At 57.2% G+C, this 17,591-nt stretch overlaps 2 protein-coding genes and 1 long non-coding RNA gene across 5 annotated transcripts in view; 1 reads left to right on the top strand and 2 right to left on the bottom strand.

Annotated features, from left to right (window-relative positions):
- Nucleotides 1-238: 238 nt before the first annotated feature.
- Nucleotides 239-11,332, bottom strand: LOC130154922 (TBC1 domain family member 24-like). Its single transcript, XM_056351644.1, has 7 exons — nucleotides 11,290-11,332; nucleotides 8,401-9,436; nucleotides 7,935-8,093; nucleotides 5,791-5,854; nucleotides 4,244-4,339; nucleotides 3,276-3,552; nucleotides 239-2,401 (listed from the first exon to the last, which is right to left on the bottom strand). Exons 1-7 carry the CDS (start codon nucleotides 11,330-11,332, stop codon nucleotides 2,256-2,258), a joined length of 1,821 nt encoding a protein of 606 aa, XP_056207619.1. The 3' UTR covers nucleotides 239-2,255.
- Nucleotides 11,333-13,197: 1,865 nt separating this feature from the next.
- On the bottom strand, nucleotides 13,198-16,133 carry LOC130143831 (uncharacterized). The gene is made up of 2 exons (XR_008819887.1): nucleotides 15,518-16,133; nucleotides 13,198-14,937 (listed from the first exon to the last, which is right to left on the bottom strand). It is a non-coding gene; the product is annotated as an uncharacterized LOC130143831 (long non-coding RNA).
- A 696-nt stretch (nucleotides 16,134-16,829) lies between these two features.
- Nucleotides 16,830-17,591, top strand: part of STX8 (syntaxin 8) — a 104,546-nt gene continuing 103,784 nt past the window's right edge. The window contains exons 1-2 of one of the 3 annotated variants that reach the window (XM_056338772.1): nucleotides 16,830-16,935; nucleotides 17,357-17,456. In XM_056338772.1, the coding sequence (XP_056194747.1) occupies nucleotides 16,919-16,935; nucleotides 17,357-17,456 (117 nt within the window). In that variant the 5' untranslated portion in view covers nucleotides 16,830-16,918. The remainder of the gene's footprint in view (nucleotides 16,936-17,356; nucleotides 17,457-17,591) is intronic. The other 2 variants (XM_056338784.1, XR_008821853.1) reach the window with 2 other exon arrangements.

Raw genomic sequence — 17,591 nt, 5'->3', positions numbered from 1 at the left:
CGAGAGCCCTCGGGGGGCGGCCGGGTCTGCGCTGGCCCCGCTGTGGGCAGGTGGCGGCACGACACGTGGAAGATCCCATTATACCCCATTACATGCCCCCTCTGCTTCCCCTGCGTGGTTTCAGGGGCTTCTTTTTCTTTATTCTCCAAGAGTTTCGAACTTTATTCAGTAACGGAATCAAGTGTGAGAAGGACGGAGTGTGGCGTCCCTCTCAGACATAGCGAAGGTGCCTGTCGGGGCAGGCAGGGAGCATGGCCGGCAGCTGGTGTTGGCTGTGGCGCTGGGCTGCGGTGGGTGCATAGTGCCAGTGCCCAGCACCGATGGCCCAAAGGCACTCGCTATGCGCCCCAAAGGTGCTCACTACGTGCTGGTGCCTAGTGCTGACAGCCCAAAGATACTTGCTACATGCCCCAAAGGTGCTCGCTACGTGCCCCAAAGATGCTCACTACGTGCCCCAAAGGCGCTCACTACGTGCCCCAAATATGCTCGCTACGTGCCCCAAAGGCGCTCGCTACGTGCCCCAAAGGCGCTCGCTACGTGCCCCAAAGGCGCTCGCTACGTGCCCCAAAGATGCTCGCTACGTGCCCCAAAGGCGCTCGCTACGTGCCCCAAAGGTGCTCGCTACGTGCCCCAAAGGCGCTCGCTATGTGCCCCAAAGGCGCTCGCTACGTGCCCCCAAGGTGCTCACTACGTGCCGGTACCCAGCACCGATGGCCTGAAGGCGCTCACGGGCCCAGCCACCGTGTCAGCAGCACCCGCACCGCGCATACCCAGCGTCCGGTGCCTCAGTGCAGTACGTGGGGCGCGCTTGCTCTTTGCAAGGAGATGCTCTGAAGGCTGCTGCGAGGTCAGGCTGGGCTGCTAATGACAGGCTGTGCATTTCCAAGCGTCTCCTGCATCCTGTACATCTCTGGGTGGAGAGGTGAAACAGCCACTTGGGAAGGGAGAGGGAATCCCATGGGAAGCTTTCAGCCAGGGAGAAAGTCCAGGACATGATCACAGAAAGAAATACATACTGAGGACACCCAAGCAGACCTTTTAAACTGAAGGGAAAGAGTAATTCTGTGGGGTTTTTTCACTTGAGCTCTGTGGGCAAAGGCCAGGCACAAGGGCACGGAAGGCTGCATCTCACCTCCTCATCTTACATGGATACCCTTTGAAGGCTCTAAGTAACTCCTAGGTCTGCCACATGGCTGGTTTTGTCTGAGCTTGTTGTCATCATCTGCTCCTGCCCGAGTCATCTTGCCATCACTGGAAGCAGGCACCAAGGCAACGATAGCTCCTGCTCTGAATAGCTCAAGAAGTGGAATATATGAGTGATAAAACCACAAGTGGAAAGTATATTTGGATGTGGGAGATGTTCTCATCCTGCAGCCAGAATATCTCTATGGTCTACAAGCCTCCTGCGAGGGTTGCCTTGTCTGACTGAACTACATTCACGTTTCATGTTTTAAAATGGCACATCTCCCATTGTCCTGACCCCAGGGAGTCAGGGCCCACTGGTTAAGGCTCATATGTTTTCACTGCTCGCAGTCTTAGGTCAGCCCTTTGCAGTGAATATAGCTCCTCAGTTTAATACAAAAATGATGAGGCAGGTGCACAGCTGGGGGTTCTTGCTGGCTGCCAGTGTGTAAGCACCAGGCAGGACTTTGTTAATCACTGATCAGCAGTTTCAACTGCGGACAAAAAGAGTCTCTTGCACTGTGCTGGATGGTGATCGGTCTGTGATCCCAGGGGAGTCTTGATAACCTGCAGAGGCTACAAAATTCTGCATATGGCTTGAAGGGTGGCACTGGGCTTGGGACCCCAGCGAAGTGGGGTCTGAGAGTGTTTCTGGTCAGCTTTGTGCCTTGGTGTTGGGTTTTGCCTAGGCTTAGAATTCCTGTATAATCTGCCTGTGCTGCAGTACCACTGGTTTGCTGTTGAGCCCCAAGCTGCAAACAAGCCAGGGAAGTGTAAGAAACTAGACCGGTTCACCTCCCCTCCAGCATCCTAAACCGGGACAGACTGGGTGGAGTGGGCTGGGTCCAAACTGTTGGAAGGGACCTGAAATGTCCCCGAAGGCAGCGCCCTCCTGGCACCGTGTTGCCCTCTCTCCGCACCACCATGAGGGCTGGCTGTGGAGGGGAGGATGGTGAGAGGAGGTGCCTGTGGTGCTGCTGGCAGAGACCACAGCTGGCAGCTGGGCTGGTGGCCAGAATGGCAAGCAGTCCCCGTCTCTGTGCGGTGCGGTGAGGGGCTGTTTCCCACAGGACCTAGGCATTTTGAAAGCCCCACACTTCCAAGAGCTGCACCTTGAAGTTCTCCTGGCAGAGTGGAGGGTTGTCGAAGGTCTCACAGTGCTCTGTGTGCCCCCAGAGCAGGTTGGTGTCGAGGGACAGAGCTTGGCCTCCCCCTCCACCTGAAAATGCAAGCAAGACGGTCAGGTTCTGCTCTCCCCATCCCACTGCCCAAGCAGGGGCACTGGCGCAGCCGATGAGGTCTCTCAGGATTGCACCCCTCTCTCAGCTTTCTGTCCTTTGGCCACAGTGCAGCGCTGGGCTAGGGATGCCCTGACTGCCTTCTCTGCTAATTGGGATATCAGCGTGGAGGCAGAGCTTCCAGAGAGCTATCTGCAGAGCAGCCAGTGCGAGAGGTTGCCCTGGCAGCACAAGCTGAATTATTAAACTACTTGGAGAGCTGGAGAACAAGTAAAGCTCCTTGCATCCCTGCAGCCAGGCTTGTCCTGATCCTGTTCCCGGGGGTTGCTGGAAGGGAGGCAGAGGCAACTGTCAGTGCTGCAGGCATTTCTGACTTGCTGCAGTCCTCTGCTGAACCCACCTCGGTGGTGGCGGGGCACAAAGATTCAACCTCCATGCTCAAGCCTGACCTGGGAGACAGCACCGCAGGCAGGCAGCCGGCACATCTGCTCTGGGTGACTGTGTCTGGCCCTTCCCTGGGCTGATCCCCACCTACATCTCCTCTGCATCCTACGCAAAACGGAGGGAAGAGCTGGGAAAGGACACCCAGCCTCAAGGGTGCCAACCTCACCAGGAGGTTTGGGCTGTGCTGCTCCCCCTTGGCTGGCAGAGCCCCTCTGGGGCTCTCAGAAGGAGCATCCTCCCTCTTGTGCAGCTTGGCACTCCTGCTAATTTAAGGTGACTGACTTCAACTTGCCTGACTTTAAACTGATATCCTAAACCAGGAGGTCTTTGCCTTTACAGGCAACTCAGATTTTAACTTTTCAGCCCAAGCAGCAGTGTATCAGTGGGGGATGCCCACCATTCGGTCATTACCAATAACGATCCCTTCCTGTGACCCGGACATGAACATGGAAGCTGTTTTGGAAGGCAGAAGGAAATGCCTGATGGCCAGAAATGGGGAGAGACGGCCTTTCCTCTGTGGCGTGGGCACAGTAAGACGGTTCGAGCTGGTGCTGCAGCTCTCCAGGGAGGAGCCGAGGAGGGATGCAGGAGAGGGGGAAGGCGACCGCTGGCGTGAGCGTGGCACAGCTTTGGCCAGCTCTGGCTTCTTGATGAACACCCACTCATACCTCTCTGTCTCAGGACGCACCTGGAAAGCAGGAGAAACGTGGTGAGCCCTGTGCTTTGGGGCATCTCTGTTGCTGAGGAGAGACAGTGCTGCCTGGCCCAGTGGGTCGGGGCCAGATGCTGTGTGCCAGGTCTGGACCTGGGGTAGGGAAGGGACAGGGCATTCTGGCAGTGCCAGGGCTGCTCTGGAGGCAGCTGTGGCTGGGAAGTTGGTTTTGTCTTTGCAAAGCACTGCCAGAGATGGGCAAACCTGCAGTGCCGATGTTGCCAGGTGGGTGCTGGTTGGATGCTGGCAGGGTACTGGATGAATGCTGGACTTTGCCCCCAGGATCTCTTGGACCAACTCAGCCTGCTCCTTCTGCAGGGATGCCAGAGCTGCTTTGGCAGTACTCCATCCAGGAGCTGCCCAAGGAAACAGGGCAGAAACCCACCCTGACACGCATGCTGCCCTGCTGTCATCCTGGGAGGATGCTCCAAGACCCACCCAGGGTTACTGCACATTGCCTCGGGGGCTGGAGTTCCTTCTCTCTTTCTCTGATACAGCACAGCAATTTCTGTGCTGCTGCCTCCTGCCAGGGCTAAGGGGCAGCAGTTGGGACCGTGATAAGGAAGCAGCTCGGTGCCACCATGCCCTGAGTTGTCAGAGGGATAAAGGAAAAAGCAATTACCAGACAAACCCATGAGTGTAAACCCAGAAATAAAATGTGACTTACAGTGAACACAAAGCACTCCCCTGTCCCAAAAAAGCCTGATGTTGCCCCACTCTTTTTCCTTTCACTCCAGTCAGAGGAGAGAAATGCCCCGCACACCTTTGGGAGAGAGCACAGGGAGGCAGCCGTCAGCAGGTGAGACGGCTGGGACCAGAGCAAGCCCAGAAACACCAGCCACTGCTCGTGTCTTCAGGAGGGCAAGGGCTCTGCAAGGGCCTCAGGGGGATCGGAGAGCCAGATTCTGCTGTGCCAGCTAAATCCTGTGCTGACAAGTCGCTGGTGCTCTGGGCGTGAGTCCACTCAGCCTCAGTGCTTAAGGGGGGCTCTGGCTGCTGGGGGGGGGGGGTTGCTCCATTGCAGTAGAGGTGGTTGCGGTGAGCTGGGGGCCGGTTCGGTGGTGCTGGTGTGCTCCCCAGCAGCAGGAGCTGTGCCTCCCACTGAGCCCAGCGAGCTCCCAGCCAGAGAAAGGAGCAACTGTGCGGCTCAAAGCATGGTGTGAACAGTATTGCATCATGCTGTGGAAGGGCTATAGGAGGTCCTTGTCCTCAGGTGACCCCTGGACAGTGGCGAGGTGGTCACCTGTTTTATGATACTTTAGAGAAAATGTGGTTTAAAATGGCAAAGGCTTCGGTAACCATTTTTTTTTTTTTTTTTGACCTAGAAGGCTTTTAACCAAGCCCAGGGGTCCTTCCACCCACGGTCAGCCTGATCCTGGCGTGGACATCCCTGACTTGACCATGGCTGAAGGGTCATGAGTGAGAGGTGGGACCTCATGCCTGTCCTTGGTGCTAGCTAAGGGATAAAATGAGCTAAAACGTGTAGGAAACAAGGTTTTCTAAGTCACCTTCTCTTGTCTGCACAAGGCCCTAGGGGGTAGCAGGGTGTTTATCTCCGCACCACGCTGAGGTGTCAGGCTTGGCAAATAGGACTGGTAGGTCAATAAATCTTTGGGATGCCTGAACAATTTACACAACTTGCCCCCGCTGTTTGATGACGAGTGGAGACATAAAATACAGGTTTATGAGCCATTCTCAGAGTCCCCAGAAAGAGGTCTGGCTCAGGGGGTTTTGCAGTTATTTCACGACTTTCAAATATTGTGGAAGTTGTCCTTATTTCTCCTCCATTTCCCTTGTGTGTCTGCTCTTGCAGTCAGAGAGAGATCCTTGCATTTAATGCATTGAAAACAAGTCCTGGCTCATGCAAAGCATCTGCTGACTTCAGGGAAGTCTGCTTAGCAAGGACTTAATGATTTAGCTTGTATTTACAATAAAAGAGTATCACTTGTGAACTCTCTCCACCTCACTGACCCCCTGTTTCCCCCCAGCAGCACACTTCAGACTAGCTGGTGTCTGAGCTGGTTCTTGGTGCTGGGGGTGACTCTAGGTGCAGTTTGCTCTCTCCTGGGGGCTGGGGCTGACCCCAGGCAGGGCAGGAGAGGGACCACACAGCCCTGTAGCTGCTCCAACAAGTGCCAGTGTGGTCAACCACCCTTTCCCCTTCCCCACAGCTGCACCAGCGCAGCCCACTACTCTGCTTGGGGAAATACTCACCTCCCCCTCTGTGGTTTTTATGAGCAGCACCGTCGGTTCGTAGCCTTCACAGCATGTGTAAAACCTGCAGAGATGAGCAAGGAGGCTGGATCAGTGGCGGTCTGGGGGTCAGGAGCAGCATGCCATGCAGGGAGCCTGGCCGTGCGGCGAGCACTGGGCTGTAAAGGGACAGTGGGGAGCGGTGGTGGCCCCTCAGCCTGTTGCTGTGCCAGCAGCTGGCCCAAGGGAGCTCACAGAAGGACAGCAGCAGAAACTTGTCATCAAACAATCCTTTATTGCTGCTATGTTGCTATGAAAACTCAGCCTTTATTTTCTTCCCTTTTTTTGAAGGAGGAGGAAGTGGGGGAATCAGAACAACTCTGTAGTGCCATGTACTGTCTGAATTCTTCAACTAACCAGCATCTTGCAGCACCTTTGTAGCAAACTGACTTTAAAATGTTGCATTTTTCCAGGGGAGAAATGGTAAGAGTAAGAAGACTGTAAAATAGAAAAGAGCAGCCCAAAAGTCTAACAATAAGCCGTCAGTAAGATTTTTGTGGAATCACTGAGAAAATTATTACTTTCTTAGTTATCACTTTAAAATAAAATCTTTTTGTCTAGCGGTTCTATGAAGTAGGCTTTCAGTTTGCATGTTTATGTAGAGCAGATAACTCTGTGAAATACATTAGTTTTCGAGTTTCATATGTGGTCCATAAAACTAGACTTACTAGCTCAGTGTGTGGTTATTTCTGTGAAATTATTATAACAGCTTTGAACAAGGATTTGCATTACTATGGTAAAATAGCTAACAGGTTAATAGGGACTGGATCGTCTTACAGGTCTTTTCCAATCTAAAAGATTCTATGATTCTGTGATTTTGTGTAGCTCCAGCAGCTTCATTTCAGGAATGGAGGGAGTTGGCTTATGAGACTTCTCAAGTCATCATTTTTGCTTGGTGAAGCAGGTAATAGCTCAGATAAATCCAAACATTAAATCCTCCCACCCCTACCCTGGGGCACTGGGCTGGGGGGATGCTTCCTGGGGGGAGTTTCCCAAATGACCTTGTTTTTAATCTGGATGTGTTTCCTAATCTGGGCTCTGCATCCCGTTGCTGCCTTGGGAAGGTGCAGGGCTGTGCTTCCCAGGGTGGGGCTGCCCCGCTGTGCTATGGGTGCCTGCTCACCTCTCATGGGCTGGGAGTGATGCTCGTGGTGCTAACGGAGGTGCTGCCATCGTGGCCCCACCTTTAAACATCACCCTGAGAACCAGAGCGGCATGGGCAGCATCCAGTCCCTGGACAGCCTGGCATCCCTTCCCAGCCGGCCGTGAGCTGCGTCTCAGCAGAGCAGTGCTCCAGCACTGGGCATTGCGGGGATGTCCCTGCTTCCCACCGCACCCGTTGCTCCATGACCGTGGCAGTGGGCATCACTGGGCTCTACTTTGTCTCCAGTGCTCACACTGGTCTTTCTATTGCAATTTGGGGCATTGGCCATGATGCTTGGGCTCTCTTAACTTGTGTTTCAAGCGTTTGATGTCTTCCTCATTGCAGGGTGTACCCACACACTGTCTGCCCCTGCCCTGAGCTCTGCCTGCTCTGTGACTGCAACCTCTCAGCTTAACATGCTCCTGCAGAGGAGCAGGTTTGGGTTTCCTGCCTGAAAACATTCTTGCAAAGGCAGCCTCAGCCCACTGGAAGGCTTTTGCTGCTTCACAGCTTGGGAAGTCAGTGGCAAACTGATTTCCCAGCTCAGTTTCGAGCCACAGCACTGACTGCAGCATCCAGCAGCATGCCTGTGCTCCGCACCACTGGGAGGGAGCTGGAGCCCTGGCCTGGGCATGGCGTGCTGGCTGGCCCTGGCTGATTGTAGCATGCCTGGCACGGCGTGGCAGATGGGGATGTTCCCCTGCACAGCACATGTGCAGGGCTCGATGTTCCCTGTGCTGAGTTGCTGATTGCCATCTGACTGAGCTTCACCCCCTCCCCTACAGCCAGCACTGGCCCAGGCCACATTCAAGATCTTGAATCGAACCCGAGAACCCTCAGGTGATGTCAGATGTACCCCACAGACACGACATGTTGCTCCTTTCTACAACACCAACCTCTACCCAGTTTTACTCCTCACCAGTCTGACCCAACCTGACCCGATGGGCAGATGAGTCTTTACCTCTGCAGGCTGCACCCATCTTCTGAGGTGGAGAAGAGCAGCAGCGGGGGGAAGAGGGAGAAGCGCTCAGGGATCCAGGACCAGATGATGCGCATCTCCTGAGCCGTTACAATGCTGGAGCTGAAGTTCTGCATGTCCACAGCCAGGTGGAAGGACTGCCTGCATGAGGGAGGACATCCATTATGGCCAAGCTGGGGTGCCTGTCTGCTTTTAGGGGTGCAGCCCCCATGCATCAGATTTTGTCACGCTTTTTGCATCATGAGCTTTCTGTTAACATCTCTAGCTCTGACTGCACAGTGCCTCCTGACAAGGTCCCCTATGAGGGGCTGTGAGGCACCCAGCACAGCCAAAGCTGCGGGAGATACCTGAAGCCCCCCCCCCCCCCCCCCCCCATGTTGTATCTCCACTGTAACTCATATTTTGTCTGCTCAGCCCCAAGAGCTGGCAAACAGAGAGTTCTCCTTACCTTCTCTGCACCATGGTTATGCCCCTCTCCATTAACGCCTTCCTGTTGGCCATCTGGAGAAGCCAGATTTCCTTGCGGGAGAACAGCCGGATGCCAAAGGCTCTCTCTAGGAGTTTGTCAACAGTCACGTGCTCAGCAATGTTCTGCACAAAAGCCTGCAGGTCTGCCTTGATGTCGGTCTCCTCCAGCTCGGCAGTGGTCACTGAGAGCCTGTACTGCTTCAGCAAGGCCAGAGCAATGCGGTAGAGGACCTTCTGCCCCTCCAGCAGGTAGACATCAAAGACACGGATGGCGTAATTGAAGGGGAGATCATGAAAGAGCCATGACAACCATTCAGAGTAGACCTCAAAGACGTTCTCAGAGGTGCTGGCTATGAGTTTGTGAGCTGCTGGGCAGTGCTTGTTGGCCAGATCCCCAAAAGTCATGCAGGAGGCTTGGTGGGCCAGGAAGGACTGGTCAATGTAGCTGGTGTGGGGAGCATTGCTGGCGATGAGGCGAGAGATGTTCTCAAAGCACTGAGCTTCGTCTTCACTGTAGTGCAGCAGCAGAGCCACCAGAGAGGGGAGGATTGGGCTGTAGGTTATGTCGGGAAAAAGGTTGCCGACACAGATGAGGATCTTCTTCAAGGCGGTGACCCCTTCCAGGTTGAGGCAGTATGTGGGCATGGAACATCCTTCCAGGAACTCAGGCAAAGGGTGGGAGCTCACACTTGGCTTCCCAAAGAGCCGACTGGCCACGTCCCTGTAGACAAGGGCATCTGGGGTGACGAGCCGGCAGGCGACCTGCTGGATGAGCTGGTGGTAGACCTGAGCTCTGAGAGCGCGGCTCGCTGCCCAGTAGCCTTCTCTTGCCAGCTTCTTCAGCTCCTTCGGGGGCTTACTGAGGATGTCTCGGGGGATATGTGCCTGTTGCTCCGGGTCTGGCATCCTGTCCCAATCCACGAACTGTCCACAGCCCAGACAAGAGGAGGCGTCGATGTCCCAGGTGTCAGCTTCGGACGTGATCACGATGGTGACTGGAGATGAGCCAAACATCTCTGTAGGACAAAGACCTTTTATTCAACACGCTTCAGTGCCCCAGCTGACAGCGTTTCACCCTGGCTGATGGCGCTTTGAAGTCTTACAGCAATGTCTTGTATTTCAATAGTTATTCCCCCCACGCCAAGGGGAGGTTTTCAGAAGGCTTTGCCTGGCTGGAGCTGCTCACTTTGCCCTTGCCTGCACATGTTGGCTCCGGCTCTGGGTGAAACCACTGCCTAGGGGCTCAGGGAAGCATGGGGCCAGGTACCAGCTGGGTGTCAGAGGTGTTTCTCCACACTGTGAGGAGCCTTGCATCCCTCAAAAAGCCCCTGAATTCCCAGCTTGTGACCTGCTGAGAGGGAGGTGCAGAAAGCAGGGACACAGTCCCGGTTCCCTGGGGATAACAATGGGACAGCAGCGTTACGCCACTGAGTATAATGAGCAGCTGAGTCCCAGCCCAGCATCACGGGCAGTGGGGGCACAAATGATGCTGGAGCTGAGAGGGACCATTTGCATTGTGTCACCACCCAGGGACAGAGCAGGGCAGGGGGCAATGTCCTGTCCAGGTCTGGCAGCCCAGGACCAGGCTGCTACAAGCCCAGATAGAGCAGGCAAAGCCAGCCTCGGGTATCTGCCCTCTCTCTTACTGCCTCCTGAAAAAGTCTCCTGATCCCTCTGGCCACTTGGGTACCAGAGAGAAGGTGCAAAGAGAAGGTGCTGCAGCAAAAGGGGCTCACCAGGTGTGTGGGGATGGTCTGTGGGGTGTGGGGATGATCTGTGGGATGCCAAAGGGTCCCCATTTCCTGCATGCCCCCATACACGTGGAAAGACCCCATCCAAGGGACAACACGCAGGGTCTGCAGAGCATCTGGGAAGCCTCTTGGAGGCAGAAGGTCCCCAGCCCCTTCCCCTGGAGAGGCTCCCACAATGGCACCGTGGCAGGGCTGTGGCAGCCGCCAGCCCTGTTCTGGGAAGAACAGAGTTTGAGCTCCTCCTAGAGCGAAGCAAGTGGCATTTTCCCTGGGGTTGCAGGAGAGCTCAGCTCCAGACCCTCTACAAGGAGACAGTTGTCTTTGCGTGGGTGAGTTCTGCTGGGCGGTGATTAATTGGCAAGAATAAAGTTGATTAGCATACACGTTAATTCTCTGATGTATTTTTCTTGGATGCGCTCAGTTGGGTTGGGGAGTCTAGGATGGATTTGCACTGAACCAAGCCTCTGCTCTGGCCCCAAGGGGACGCGGGGGGACAGCGTGGTCCCAGCCCTGTGTACTGTGTGTGGCAGCACGTGGTGGCACATCGAGGGGGTCCGGGTGCCTGGGCTGCTCCCATGCTGGGTCTGGCTGTGGCTCCTGCTCTCCAGTTCAGTTTGACCCCTGCTCAAGCTCAGCAAAATCAGCAGATTAGGTCCAGATCTGGTTCAGGGAAAGGGCAGCCGTTTTAACGGGTTGCTGCTCAGCCTGAATCCCTGCTTTGAACAGACAGAGCCAGAGTGCAGCCACGCAGGCTTCTAGCCATAGAAACCAGGCTAAAACGAACACTGGGGCTGAAGCAGGGCTGTTTGCACCACCGTGGTCCCCAAATTCACCTTGTCCCTGCAGCTGGCCGCATACCATTGGTGCTGCCCTGCCCAAAGCACCGAGGAGCATCATCCTGAGCCCACCCAGCCGCTGGTGCCCTGACCCAGGGTGCTGGCTGGTGGCTCCAGCTCTGCCTGCCCTGGGACATGCTGAGGGTGATGGGGAAGGAAATGTGGGTCTGCTCCAGCCCCTCTCCTCAGCTGGATGTGATCCTGGCATGAGCAGGACCAGCAAGAACCTCCTGCATCCTCCCCTGCACGAACGTGCGGCTGCCCTGGCTGCAGCTCACTCACCTTGCCCGGTGCCCGTGTTCTCGCCCTGGGCCGGCTTGGCCATGGGGAAGCCACCAGCCGCCCCCCCCGGGGAGCGGGGCAGGCTGAGCCCCACCTGCAGCATGTGCCCTGGCTCTGGTGCACGCCGCTGCCGGGTCCCCTCTGTCCCCATCACCTGCCCTGACTTTTAAGGTGAGTGCCAGCCCGCTGGCACAGGAGGTTTATTTGGGGTAAACACAGTGAGGGGTGGAGCAGCTCCCATGCCCACGTCGCCCCTTCCCACCCCAATTCTGCACCGAGGCTGGGGAAGGGGATGTAAACACCCCGTGGGATGAGATAACCATCAAACCAGCAACACAACCATTAAACTTAATAATGTTTTTTCCCCAAGTATAACCTTCATTTTCCCACTCTGGGGTTCACCCCCTTCACCAGCGTCACGGGGCAGGGAGGGTCCTGCAGGGGGGGGGTGGGGGTGGCGGGGTGGGGCCGCTGCAGCCGTCGCCTGCCCTTGAACAATGGAAACGTCAACACAGTGAGTGGGTTTGCAAAACCGCTTCCCGCTGGATGGTCCCGGAGGAGTCAGAAAGAGAAACATGTGAGCAGCAAGTGCCAGGAACCAGGAGGAAAGGGAGAGACTGGGGCCATGAGGAGCAAATCATGTCCTTCTGCAACCGGCTCGTGTACCCTTGGGGACGCTCTTTGGGGATGGGTGCGCTGGGGCTATGCTGGCTGTGTTTGCCACATTACTTGAGCACCGGCTGGCAAAACCACCAGGGGAAATTTGGGGTGATGTGATTTGCACCCTGCAGCACCCCATGCCTCCTACGTACTCGGTTGCCCAGCGGGAGCACAGGGCATGATTGTTGCAGGCACAGTTGTGGTGCTCCAGCATTCCCGATCTGTCCCCCTGAAAATGGTTGCTATTGACTGACTTTTAGCTTCAAAATGCGATATGGAATTACAGACCATATGCTGTATTCACAGACAAAAGAGCTGACTTGAAGGAAAGGTACCCTCAAACAGTTGAGAAATGCTGCCAGCAACATTGCACCGATCAAGCATTGCTACCTGGAGAACTCACCGTTCCAGCTGCACATAAAAAAGGGCATTTTTATAGGCATCTTAAATTTTTTCAAGTTTTTTTTCTTTTTCCCCTTAGAATATCGGATTTTTTCTCTTGTGATAACAGCAAGTGCAGGTTGTTCCTGCCTTGTTTCCCTGCCTGCATGTCTGCAGGGTCTGCCTGCACCTGCAGCGCATCCCTGGGCACCTGCCGCACCAGGGGTCTCAGGGTATCTGCTGAGCTAGAGCGGTCCCTCTGCAGACCCTCTCCTTTCTGGACAAAGCATCACCTCCACGATGTGCCAAAATCTGACAGGAGTGGCACGGCTGTCCTGTCATCCCTCTCCTGCCTTTGCTCCTGGGAAGCTGGGAGCCTGTGGAAGCAGGTTGAGGGGCTGTGTCAGCGAAGGGCCCCCCAGGGTGCTGCGCTGGGTGGGTGGGAGGCGAGGGGCTGTTTCCCAGTGGGAAGCTCCTGATCTGCACCCAGTGTCAGTCTGTGTGCTTGACTGTGGCTCAACCCCATGTGCTGCACCCGAAGCGGGGGGTGATGCCCCCCAGCTCTGCTCCTGGGGTCCCCACGCCACACCCCACTCTGGTTCCCAGTGTCGAGGGAGGGCTTATTCTCTCTCCAACTCAAACCCTTTTGCCCAGGCTTTCACAGCAGCAGCTCCTGCTACCTTTCCCAGGACCTTGTCAGCTGCATTCCCCTCATTTGCTTTTTCTAGGGCAGTGGCTGCCTCTCCCTTCCAGCTCAAAGCAGCTTGACCCCCCCCGCAGCCCCCCGCAGCCCCCTGCCCACCCTGCTCCCCGGCAGATGCTCTGCTCCACAGCAAGACAGGAGATGGAAGTGAATCAGGGACGGCGTGAAATGGATCATCTCTTCATGCGTTTTTAATGGCAAAAAAAATTAAATATGTAGAGGTCGTGCTGGATCCGGATGAACAGCGTGGCTGAAGGCCATAAATGTTTTATGCTCCGTGCCCACGAGAGCAGCCAGCCTGGCTCGGGTGAGCGATGGTAACAAGAGCCACCAGCCTGGGGACGCAGTCCACACTGGGGGACCAGGGCCAGCGGGGCTCCCCACAGCGCCCATGCTGCTCCCCTTGGTGCCCAGGACATGTCTGGCACGTGAGCCCTCCTCGGCCACAGGTTTTCGGTGCTGAGCATCGGGCTCAGTCCCTGTGCCGCAGCCCTGTCCCGCAGCAGGAGGGAGGGTACATCCCTCCTGCCCCCCCAGCCATGTCTCCCAGCCCTGCCCAGCTGCTGCAGCAGAGCAAATGTGAAATGAAGTGATGCCGGGGGGTGCTCAGCACCCCACAAAACCAGCCCCGGGGGCAGCATTTCTCTGGCAGAGCTTGCTCCCCATTGCATGTGTGGCTCCTCTTCCTCCTGGCTTGACAGCCACCCCATCCCAGCGGGTTCGGTGCTGCTCCGAGCACTCATGGGGAGTACAGTGGGCACAGCAGCCACCTGTGAATCCGCTGGCGAGGACGCACTCGTTATCGTGACATGCCACAGCGGTGCAGTAGCAGCCCCATGTTACAAGGGCAATAAAACATCGCTGCCAGTGCCTCACTGCTGCTTTTCAAGCACGCCTACTGATGTTTGCATCTGCATTGACTTGCATCATCAATAGCACCCCCCCAAAAAAAAGGAGAGGACAAATCCTGGTGGATCAGGTGTGGGAAAAGCTCTTTGGGCTTGGAAGGAGCTTGCTGCAAAAGCAAGAGCCTGCGCCCACCGGCCAGTTACTGCAGAGCCCTTCGCAGCCTTTGCAAACAAAATATTGACAGCGTCAACACTGGCCAGTGTGACGGTGTCTTCCCGGCAGCCCAGCCCTGCCTGCTGCTGCTGGCACAGGGACAGTGATGAGGGACAGGGATGAGTGGGACAGGGACACCAGCGCGGGCTGGGGAGGGCAGGGGGAGGCAGCCACTGTCATCTGGAGATGGGCAGGGACAGGGGATGGGGCTGAGGATTTGGGGAAGGGAAACAGCAGCTGCCTTAAGGAAGGGAAAGGCAGGAGGCTGGGAGGAAAGGCCATGGGGAGCCCGGGGGGCTGGAGCAGCTGCGCCTGAGGGGGACAGTGGGCAGCACTGCTGGGGTGTTCTGAAGTGACACCTGAACGTCAGGAGCTGCAGCCCAGAGCGGGAGAGGGACAGGGTGACCTGCTGCTCAGCCTTGGGTTCATGTGAACCTGGGGAGGGGAGGGAGGGAGGGAGGGAAGGGGGAAGCAAGGACAGAGGGAGGATGGAGGGAGGAACAAGGGATGCAGGAGAGAGGAAGGAGGGAGAAAGAAGCAAGGAAGAAGAGAGGAAAGGAGGAGAAAGGGAGGGAGGAAGGAAGGAGGAAGGGAGGAGGGAGAAAGGGGGGAGGCAGCAGGACGGAAGAGGGGAGGAAGGAGGGAGGAAGGAGGGTGGGTGTGCTGCAGAGGTGCTAACTAGAGCAGGCAGCCCTCTGGGAGATGGGGCAGCAGGACATGTCCCACGCGGTGCTGGATGGCGCATGTCAGAGCTCAGTCCCAGCAGTGACCTGGCTGAGGCGGCAGCGCGGAGGCTCCCCATCCTCTTCTGTTACACTGGTATTCAGCGCTGGTGCAAAAACCTTGAAAAAACAAGAAAGCAACTCCTTCCTTAACTTGCAAATCACTAGTGGATCCTGGTGTGCAGTAACACGGGGGTAATGCTGTTGGGATGCAGAGGATTGATTCCCCCATCCCAACATTTGTCCGGTCCCACCAGACTTCACCACTCAGAAGTAAACTACTCTGACACTCAGGGCTCTTATTTCATAGAATTACAGAGGCCGGGAAAATTCCTGAGCACTGAGCAACTGGTCCTGTCATTGGGCTGGATCTTCGCATCTTCCAGTGTATTTTGTGCTTCTCTGGAAGATGAAAAAGGGCTCCTGTAAAATCAGAAAGAAGCAGCAGGCTTGGATGCAGTTTTGCTCCTGACCCAAGCATCTTTCTGCCATTCCCAGGTCCCCGAGAGCATGGGGATACCCAAGCCTGGGGGACGCTGCCTGTGTCCTCGCGCTTTCTCTACCTAATTTTCTCTGTCCCAGTTATTCTCCAACCCGCTGTACCAAAGCTCCCCTGGCACAGTTTGGGTTGAATGTTCCCCCACTGCTGTGCTTATAGCTGTATATTTCAATCCAGACCATAATATTATTACCACAATACCGATACATGGGTGCTCTGACGGCATGAGACAGGTGCAAGCTGCATGCAGGAGACCGTCAGTGCCCTGGGAGCTGCCACAGGGTTCAAAGCTCATCATCGACGTGCAAAATTAAACCAGAAAGGATTTCCTTCTGCCTCAGCACCTCTGCACCCTGCACCGCACACCCAGCACCCCTGCACCCTCCACACCCAGCACCTCTGCATCCTGCACCACACACCCTGCACCTCTGCACTCTGCACCGCTCACCCAACAACTCTGCACCCTGCACACCCAGCACCTCTGCATCCTGCACACCCAGCACCTCTGCATCCTGCACCACACACCCAGCACCTCTGCACCCTGCACACCCAGCACCTCTGCACCCTGCACACCCAGCACCTCTGCACCCTGCACATCACGCACCCCTGCACCTTGCACACCCAGCACCTCTGCACCCTGCACACCCAGCACCTCTGCACCCTGCACATCCAGCACCTTTGGATCCCGCACCACACATCCAGCACCGCTGCACTCTGCACTGCACACCCAGCACCTCTGCACCCTGCAAACCCAGCACTTCTGCATCCTGCACACCCAGCACCTCTGCATCCTGCACCACACACCCTGCACCTCTGCACCCTGCACACCCAGCACCCCTGCACCCCTGCACCCTGCACACCCAGCACCTCTGCATCCCTCACTGCACACCCAGCACCTCTGCACTCTGCACCCTGCACACCCAAGCACCTCTGCACCCTGCACACCCAGCACCTCTGCACCCTGCACACCCAGCACCTTTGCACCCTGCACACCCAGCACCTCTGCACCCTGCACACCCAGCACCTTTGCACCCTGCACACCCAGCACCTCTGCACCCTGCACACCCAGCACCTCTGCACCCTGCACACCCAGCACCTTTGCACCCTGCACCACTCACCCAACACCTCTGCATTCCTCACCGCACACCCAGCACCTCTGCACCATGCACCCTGCACACCCAGCACCTCTGGATCCCGCACCACACATCCAGCACCTCTGGATCCCGCACCGCACACCCAGCACCTCTGCACCGTTCACCCAGCACCTCTGCACCCTTCGCCCAGCACCTCTGCACCCACGGACCTCTGCAGCCTGCACCCTGCATCCTGCACCTCTGCGATGGGCACCTCTGCACCCCACAACCTGCACCCCTGCACCGTGCAGCCCTGCGCTGTGCATCCTGCACCGCTGTGGCGTGCATCCCTGCACCCCGCATGCGCCCCGTCCCCAGCCCGCGCCCCGCCCCCCAGCCCCAGCCCGCGCCCCGCCCCGCGCTTCCCCGCCCCGCCCGGCCCCTGCGCGCGGCGCAGTTTGGCCCTCGGCGGCCGCCGTCGCGGCTGACCCGGGCCGGAAGTGCGGGGCTCTTCCGGGCGGCGGCGGCGATGGCTCCGGACCCCTGGTGAGCGCTGGGGCTGCTCCGGGCTGGGCGCGCTGCCGCCGCCCCCTGCCCCCCGTCTTCTGCCGCGGGGCCGGCCCGGAGCCCTCGGCCGCTCGTCGGCACTGCGAGCCGGGCCCCGGGGCCGAGCGAGCCCGCCGTTGACGTGGGGCCGGGGGCGGCGCTGGCGGCGGCCGCTGCAGGCCTGGGCGGCCGTGGGGCTGCGAGCGGCGGGGCCTGCTCTGGCCGCCTGGGGCGGGGGGCTCCCCCGGAGCGCTCGTTTGCCCCCCAAATCCTCCGTTTAAGTCAATGTGAAGAGCAGCGCCTCCCGCGCCGCGGACTGTGCGGGGCCGGCGCGGTGTCCCTGCGGCGCCAGGCCCAGCCGGGCGGGCCGGGGGTGGGGGGCGGCCGGCAGGGGGGCTCAGCTGCCGCCTCTCGTTCGCAGGCTCTCGCTGTACGATGCCACCTGCCAGATCGCCCAGGAGATCGCCGAGAAAATCCAGGAGCGTAACCGGTACCAAAGGAATGGGGAGAGTTCAGCCAAGGTACTCTTCTGCCGGTGGCTCTGGGGCTTGTGAACGTGGATTATATATATGTTTTCTTAGGTAAATTTTGCTTTTAGCTGCTCTAAATACCGGTTAAACATTAAATTTGCAGGAGTTGGATGTGTCTAGGGAGTT

This window comes from Falco biarmicus, chromosome 1, assembly GCF_023638135.1.
Source record: "Falco biarmicus isolate bFalBia1 chromosome 1, bFalBia1.pri, whole genome shotgun sequence".
Taxonomy (NCBI): Eukaryota; Metazoa; Chordata; class Aves; order Falconiformes; family Falconidae; genus Falco; species Falco biarmicus.
This window is presented reverse-complemented; position numbering and strand designations above follow the sequence as displayed.